We start from the raw sequence: 7,442 nt of genomic DNA, 5'->3' as shown, positions 1-7,442 counted from the left end.
CTGCTCGCCGTGGTGTGTGCCCCGTCGCTGCGGGAACTCCTTCTCAGTGACACCGCGGCGGTGCTGTCGACGCGGCTCCTTGGCAGGCGGCACCTCGCGGCACTGCGACTATTTCGGCGGCGCACGCTCTTTGCGAACACGCAAAAGGACGTGTTAGTGGGATTTGCGACCTCCGCCCTTTTGTGCGGCGGTGCCGGGGATGCTGCTGTCCGTGTTGAGGGGGCGGCGGCCGGCGGTCTCCTGTGTGACCCTGCCTTTGCGTCGGACGACAGTGCGTACTCCACAGTGGTGCTTTTGGCGCCGCTGCGTGAGAGGCGAGGCGGCGTGGTCCCAACGCACACGCTGCGCGATTTGCATCGTGCAGGCGCAGACGCAGACGCAGACGAGCAGCTGGTGGCCCACAGTTCCCCGCGGCAGATTACCACGGCGCTGCGGCAGGATCTGGACTGGCGGCTTGTCGCTCTGAGGTACACTACCAGTCGTCTGTCACGCGTTCGTACGGCAGTGTTGAGTCCAATGGTGTGCGAAGTACAAACATGCGTTGTCGCGGCGTTGCAGGACGGCCCAAAGTGCCGCCTTCACACTACTCATGGGCGATGGACAGAAGGGGGGGGGGGGGGGTGATTGAGGAGCTAGTGCAGAGAAGCGGAGAATAAACACATGCATACAGGAAGGAGGAGTAAGCTGATGATGTGCATTGGTCTTTTCTCCTTTTTTTTTTTGGGGGGGGGGGTTTCTGTTTTCTCTTGTTAGTGATGGGTGTTCTTACCGAGGCGCGTCAGCGGGCAGCGCACTACGCCGCCCGGAATCCCTTGTTTGCAAAGGTCAATGAGAAACACCTGGAATACTTTAACAATGTACTTAGGAAGCTATGTGTGGCGAAGCAAACCCCAGGGAGGATGCTGACAGACCCCGATAGAATTGCCGCCTTTAATAGGGATTGGATGAACCAGGTGGAGGGGGAATGCCCCGTAGTGCTTCTGCCAACCTCGACGCAGCAGGTAGCGGCCATCGTAGGCTACTGTCAAGCTGAAAAAATTGGGATTGTCCCACAGGGTGGGAACACAGGGTTGGTGTATGGTTCCTCCGCACTTCATGACGAGGTCATCCTGAGCCTAAAGGAAATGAACGCCGAGCCTGTTGTCTCACCAGAGACCATGTCTGCAGAAGCGGAGGCGGGTGTCACTCTTGAGCATTTGCAAGAAGCGGCAAAGGCCCGTGCTCTTCTTGTGCCTATTACAATGGGCTCCAAAGGGAGCGCAGAAATTGGTGGTGTTGTGAGCACAAACGCCGGTGGTATACATTTTGCTCGCTATGGATCTATGCACGCCAATGTGCTGGGTCTTGAGGTGGTGACGGCTCAAGGCGAAGTGTTGGACATGATGTCTACCCTTCGCAAGGATAATGCTGGGTATGACCTGAAACACCTTTTTATTGGGAGTGAGGGTACACTTGGGGTGGTGACGCGTGCCAGTTTGAAGCTTTACCCCTTTCCACGCTCCACCCAGCTGGCCTTGTTTCGTCTCTCAACCTTCAAGTCCGTGCTGGAGCTTTACCATTTGGCGCAGGAGCACCTCGCTGAATGTCTCTCAGCCTTTGAGGTTTTGGACGGAGAGTCCCTCATCCTCACCCCGCAGCGGGAGTTGCCCTTTACGCAAACCAGCAAGAATGACGTGTTCCGCGCCGGCCAAGACTTTACCAGCGCCTACTTCTGCGTTCTGGTAGAGACAAACGGCAGTGACGCAGGGCACGACCTGGAGAAACTCTCTCGCTTCGTGGAGGCTGCGGAGGGTAGCCCTTTCTGTGCCTCAAAAGGTGGCCTTGGGGGCGCCTTCGAGCCCATCCTCTCCCAGTCGCTGGCACAAACGGTGCAACTGTGGAAGGTGCGTGAGGAGGCTCCTGTGAGACTTGCCAGCGCCGGAATCACCTACAAATTTGATGTCAGTTTCCCGCTCGACAAGTTTTACGGCATCGTGGAACACGTCCGTGAGCTGGTGTACAAGGATGGCAAGTTTGACCCCGAGGAGGTTCTGGTTGTTGGCTACGGCCACTTTGGGGACGGCAATATTCACCTCAACGTTGTGGATCGAACGCGAAAACAAAGTGACGCGCTGGATGCCGTCTTGTTTCCGGCTGTTTATGAGTTTTGCGCGGCCCACGGTGGCTCCATCTCGGCAGAGCACGGGGTCGGAGTGCAGAAGAAGGCCTACCTCGGCCTCTCGCGGAAGCCGGAGGTCATTGCGTTGATGCGAAGCCTGAAGCAGATTATGGACCCGAATGGAATCCTTAATCCCTACAAGGTTCTTCAGTGAGACAAAAGGGAAGGCGAGCGCGAGGAAGAGGGAGAGTAAGAGGGGATGACAAGATAGTTTTTGGGATTGTTCAAGCTTTTTTTTTTACTTTTTTTTCGGGGGCGGGGGTGCCTGTATGTTTCACTTGCCTGTCCTCTGTACGTCCGTCTCTTTGTATGTAGTTATCTCTGTGTCTCTGGATTTTGGCTGCCGACTGCGGGAAGCTAAGAAAGCGGGCTGCAATGGCTCCATCTTTCAAGCGCCGCATCCGCAGCTGTTGGGTTTGGCTGACGACGACGGCATGGAGAAATTTATATATATATATATATATATATATATATACTTTTGACGTGTTATGCGGCAAATCTACATGAGGCTGCTTTTTTTCCCCCTTATTTTCTTTCTCGGACACCAAGGCAAAAGATAACGACTGCGTAATAGTCAATAACCTGCGTTGCAGCAAGGCGCCTGGCGGACAAGGACAGAGGGGACATCGTTTTTGGTGGCGGCAATGCGGTGCGTTTCTCACAGTTCACCGAGGCCGTTTCAGAGCCTTAGCTGTCGATGAACGGCGTGGGTATTTTTTCTTATCATGGTGGGAAGGCACCGAGCCCGGGTGAGCAGCCACGAGCTGCCTCTTATTTTTCCAACATTTTGTCCTTTTCTGCTTCCTCCGGTGAGTCTCTCGCAGTGCTCCCGGCGCCTCGAGGAAACCAGTTAAGCGGTGATGGCAGCAGCACGTTGCCCTTGCACGGATCTCGAACGAAGGGTCTGAAGCATCATACAGATAGTAGTGGGCCCTCCATTAACTATAAGACAAGCTGGAGGCCGTTACCAGATATCAAGGTCAAGAGGCGGGCCCCATGGGGGATGCAGCAACTGCGCGACTGATGGAGTGCCGACGCCATGACGAAGGGTGATAGAGAAAACATGAATGAACAAATTCACAGAGAGTACTGCTATCACCATGAGGAGTTTCGTCACCATCACATTAAAGCTGCCGCTTTTATGACAATTCCTGCGCTGCTCATCGGGGCCTTCGCTGGCTACTACTACCATACTGGCAGGTTTCTGTGGCAGGGTGATCCACAGTATATATTGAACATGATTCGGCAGCCAGATACTTCACCGCATAGCAGGTTACACGGCTATAAGCTTGAGGGGACTGAGCCACCCACGCATGTGAAGGTGTACCGTGAAAGGAATTGGGAGAGGCGTCTTGCCCTTGAGGGTGGCATCCGCAGCGAGGAGGGGGCAAAAACATAAGAGCAGTGTGGTTTGATGCTGGGGAGCCAAATGGCAAGAAGCGGCCTTTTCTTTTGGGGCGGGTGTGGCACATCTTCAATGCGTCTGTTCATTACAGCTTTGCCAACTTTCTAGCTGCGCGAGTGAATGCTATTATTATTATTGTGTGTGTTTTTTTTTACTCTCTGTCTTTGGGGATTGCATTAGTGTTGTTGTTGTTGTTGTTTTGACACTCTACGCCCCTTGGCTTGCGCTTTCTCCGTTTATTGCAGGGCGGTGGGACGACCCTGTCATGCAGCCGCGGCACACTCACATGCCGACGGCCCCGCAAGATCAGCTGGTGGGGTGTGTGCATTTCTCCGACACGGCGTCCGATGCAGGGCGCTACGCGGTCGCCAAGGCTGACATCTGTCCCGGCGAGCTCCTCCTTCTTGCCGCCCCCTATGTCGTGGCTATGAACCCTAATGAAACGCCGAGCGCGATGCACATCGTGGACAAGGTGGACGAGTGGGTGGATATTTCCGAGGGCCCACATCCAGCCAATGCCTCGATGGCAAAGCGAAGGAAGAAAAACGGATTCTTGCTAGCCTCCATGCGAAAGGGCTACGTGCCTGTCTCCCCCTTCTCAACGCGCTGCTGCAATTGCCTGCAAGGCATTGCGGGGGGCAGCTTATTCCTCAACTACGAGACCATCCGATGGGTTTCCGGGAACATCGCCGCAGAGCACGCCAAACATGAGGAAGAACGATGGCTGAAGGAAGGGCGAGGCGCCTCCCAAGGAAGGGCCGTCAGTGTCAGTCCTGACGAGGAGCTGGCTGAAGGCAATGATACTGGCGATGAGAAGCAACAACAGAGAAAGTTGCAGAAACCCACCAAGTTGACGCAGATGCGCTCCAAGGGGTATATGATGCTGAAGAAGAAGTTGTCAGAGGCCGCCGCGCACCGTCGTGAGTCGGAAATGCTTGACTATCATGTGAAGGCAATGCAGATGGAAAATGCAAAGGCGGCATCGTGGCCAGAGCGTGTGGTAGAGCGAGAAGTCAGTCTTCCCGAGGCAGTGCTGAATCAAGGCGTCTGTGGATGTGCCGGGTGTGGCGTAGTTGTCTACTGCTCCAGAGTATGCTGGATGGAGCATCATGAGTTGCACCGAACCTCAGGCACGTGCCAAACGCTGCGCAGCGTGTACCCCTCACTCATCAAGGTCTTCTATGTGGGCGGCGGAACTCAGTCAAAGTCAATCGGGACCAAACACGCTTCTCCTGACTCCTGGAGCACAAAGCACTGGCTTCGACGAACTGGCGAAGATGCTGCATGGGAGATGCAGTTTTTGCTTTTGGCTGCATTGCTAGTGACACGGTGCGCAAAGGAAGGGTTTGCTGCCCACATGACTGAGGAGACGAACACCATTTCTGCCAAGGAGAAACCTGGCCAGGGCGGCGAAGAGAGACGAGAAGCCGCCTGCGTTGCCACGGGTCAAGGTGCCACATACTCAAGTCCAGAAAACGAGGGACAACGCATTGGTGGCGCTACTTCTGCGGAATTGCAGATTACAGCTGCAACGATGCCGATTGCCAGGGACTCTACAGCGCCGTACGAGGCGGAAGTAATTCGTCTTGCACGCCTGCAGTGCGGCGGTGCGGTGGAGGTCATGGACCCCAAGGCCCTTGGGGAGAAAACAGAAGCCCATTCCCCAGAATCGGCCTCACACCTGTACGTTTCCTTGCAGGGACACATGACATTCGGCATATGTGGCAGGAACGAGGCGACGCACGTTGTTCGATCTCCACGATGGATGGATGCTGCCCGGCTGGTTACAAACCTTTCCGTGGTGAGTAAGGAGTCTCGCCGCAAGTTTCGTTGCAGCTACCGCCGCTTTACCAAATTGGTTCTGCCTTGGTTGGGAGCAGATGCTGGTACGGAGGCCGGACTGACGGTTACGGTCGACTTTTTTGATCGCCTGTGTGCCGCAGTGCAGTGCAACAGCTTTGGTCTTTTTGACACTGACGGTAACTGCATCGGCGTCGCACTCTACCCGGAGGCCTCGTACTTCAACCACAGCTGCAGCCCAAACGTCTGCCGCGTCACGTGTCGTGGCCGGCTTGCGGCATTTTATGCGCTTCGAGGGATACAGAAAGGGGAGCCGCTTACCATTTGCTATGTGGATGTTCAAGAGACATCGACTGCGGAGCGCCGCCGCCTGCTTCTATCCTCTTACCGCTTTTTTTGCGAATGCGAACGCTGTCGTGGGGCGACCACCGCAGGACCGGAGATTCGCCTGTGTGATGCATGCGTCACACGTGGCTACATTGCCCCCGTTCCGCCTCCCGCGGCCGCGTGTTGGGGGATGGACGCTGTGCGGGAGGGAATGTGCTCCGTTTGCCAAACCCGTTCGCCATGGAACCTGCGGTAGTTGCACCTCTCAGGATGGCGATGACCGACACCGTGGGGATGCAAACGTGCTCGTCTTGTGTGAAGCGACGTAGTTTGTGGGTTTGCAATTGCTGAGACCCTCTTCTCTCTGCGGCTCCCAAACATATTTCTTGCAGAAGTCATGGTTAAAATGCGATAACTTAGTTTGGTTGTTGTTGTCTTTTTTCGTTTTTGGCTTGTTGCTTGCTTTTGGTTGTGATACGGACTTGATAAGTGGCTCACTCTTCCTGCGTGTGTACTCTTCTGGCGCTGAGGGTGGGAGTTTTTTTTTGCTTTCTTGCGCTGCTTCTTTTTCTCCATTCTTTCTTTGGAGCGGCTTGGGGGCCGGCCAACAGGCGGGGCACAGTATAAGGAACGTGGAGCTGCGACGCGTGTTTTTCTCCGCTTGACATGTCTGCTCAAGTCCCGGACGACGGTCACCACTTTGTTCTCTTGCAGCACGGGATTTGGGGGACTGCAGCGGACTTCACCGCCCTCATCCGCTGCGTTTTCGAGGAATATGAGCGAAGCTGCTGTGACACGCGTGCGGAGCAGCTGCGGGATGCCCCATGTGGGTCCGCTGCTCCACTGCTAGAGCTGAAGGCCACTACGAACAAGGACGGTGGCCGCCTCTATGCACGGCGCGGCCTCACGTGCTTTGTCCCCGGAAGCAACCGGCTGATGGGCACCCATTGGGGCACCTGCAGTTGCGCTCGCCGGACGCTTAAGGAGTTTTTGCCTGTCTTTGACGTCTGGCTGCGGGATGTTGAGGCGGATGGCGGCCACCCCGTCTGCTTTTCTGTTGTGGGGCACTCCTTCGGTGGGATCATTGTCCGGGAGTTTTTGTACCTGCTGCTTGTCGCTGCGGACGGGGCAGAGTTTGAGGACGGACTTTTCACCGAGGTGCGGCGCGTGCGTGCGAAGCTTGTGGAATTAAACGTCACCTTTGAGAATTATATCACCATAGCGACACCGCACTGCGGCGTGGCTCAGTGCCTGCACCCCGTCGTCTACTGGGGGGCCTGGCTGCTCGCCGTGGTGTGTGCCCCGTCGCTGCGGGAACTCCTTCTCAGTGACACCGCGGCGGTGCTGTCGACGCGGCTCCTTGGCAGGCGGCACCTCGCGGCACTGCGACTATTTCGGCGGCGCACGCTCTTTGCGAACACGCAAAAGGACGTGTTAGTGGGATTTGCGACCTCCGCCCTTTTGTGCGGCGGTGCCGGGGATGCTGCTGTCCGTGTTGAGGGGGCGGCGGCCGGCGGTCTCCTGTGTGACCCTGCCTTTGCGTCGGACGACAGTGCGTACTCCACAGTGGTGCTTTTGGCGCCGCTGCGTGAGAGGCGAGGCGGCGTGGTCCCAACGCACACGCTGCGCGATTTGCATCGTGCAGGCGCAGACGCAGACGCAGACGAGCAGCTGGTGGCCCACAGTTCCCCGCGGCAGATTACCACGGCGCTGCGGCAGGATCTGGACTGGCGGCTTGTCGCTCTGAGGTAC

General features: G+C 56.4%; 6 protein-coding genes across 6 annotated transcripts in view, besides 4 other annotated features; all 6 read left to right on the top strand.

Moving 5' to 3' along the window:
* TraAM80_06742 (uncharacterized protein) overlaps positions 1–624 on the top strand; it is a gene marked incomplete at both ends in the record, with an annotated part of 906 nt that extends 282 nt beyond the window's left edge. Inside the window, one exon of the mRNA XM_029383574.1 lies at positions 1–624. This exon is cut by the window's left edge and continues 282 nt beyond it. Coding sequence (XP_029236621.1) covers positions 1–624 — 624 coding nt within the window.
* A 131-nt stretch (positions 625–755) lies between these two features.
* Positions 756–2,312, top strand: TraAM80_06741 (actin interacting protein-like protein; the record flags this gene model as incomplete). The annotated part of the gene is made up of 1 exon (XM_029383573.1): positions 756–2,312. One exon carries the CDS (start codon positions 756–758, stop codon positions 2,310–2,312), a length of 1,557 nt encoding a protein of 518 aa, XP_029236620.1.
* A 6-nt stretch (positions 2,313–2,318) lies between these two features.
* Positions 2,319–2,356: a microsatellite.
* A 247-nt stretch (positions 2,357–2,603) lies between these two features.
* Positions 2,604–2,633: a microsatellite.
* A 222-nt stretch (positions 2,634–2,855) lies between these two features.
* Positions 2,856–3,182, top strand: TraAM80_06740 (uncharacterized protein; the record flags this gene model as incomplete). The annotated part of the gene is made up of 1 exon (XM_029383572.1): positions 2,856–3,182. The coding sequence occupies one exon, from the start codon at positions 2,856–2,858 to the stop codon at positions 3,180–3,182; it is 327 nt and encodes a 108-aa protein (XP_029236619.1).
* A 15-nt stretch (positions 3,183–3,197) lies between these two features.
* On the top strand, positions 3,198–3,557 carry TraAM80_06739 (uncharacterized protein; the record flags this gene model as incomplete). The annotated part of the gene is made up of 1 exon (XM_029383571.1): positions 3,198–3,557. The coding sequence occupies one exon, from the start codon at positions 3,198–3,200 to the stop codon at positions 3,555–3,557; it is 360 nt and encodes a 119-aa protein (XP_029236618.1).
* Positions 3,558–3,743: 186 nt separating this feature from the next.
* Positions 3,744–3,765: a microsatellite.
* An 84-nt stretch (positions 3,766–3,849) lies between these two features.
* Positions 3,850–5,946, top strand: TraAM80_06738 (putative SET and MYND domain-containing protein 3; the record flags this gene model as incomplete). Its single annotated transcript, XM_029383570.1, has 1 exon — positions 3,850–5,946. The coding sequence occupies one exon, from the start codon at positions 3,850–3,852 to the stop codon at positions 5,944–5,946; it is 2,097 nt and encodes a 698-aa protein (XP_029236617.1).
* Positions 5,947–6,114: 168 nt separating this feature from the next.
* Positions 6,115–6,163: a microsatellite.
* Positions 6,164–6,356: 193 nt separating this feature from the next.
* TraAM80_06737 (uncharacterized protein) overlaps positions 6,357–7,442 on the top strand; it is a gene marked incomplete at both ends in the record, with an annotated part of 1,239 nt that continues 153 nt past the window's right edge. The window contains one exon of the mRNA XM_029383569.1: positions 6,357–7,442. This exon is cut by the window's right edge and continues 153 nt beyond it. Within this exon, the coding sequence (XP_029236616.1) occupies positions 6,357–7,442 (1,086 nt within the window).

This window comes from Trypanosoma rangeli, assembly GCF_003719475.1.
Source record: "Trypanosoma rangeli strain AM80 chromosome Unknown Tra_15.4_contig_00255, whole genome shotgun sequence".
Lineage (NCBI taxonomy): Eukaryota > Euglenozoa > Kinetoplastea > Trypanosomatida > Trypanosomatidae > Trypanosoma > Trypanosoma rangeli.
Note: the sequence above shows the minus strand (reverse complement) of the source record. Positions and strands in the feature narration are given on the sequence as shown.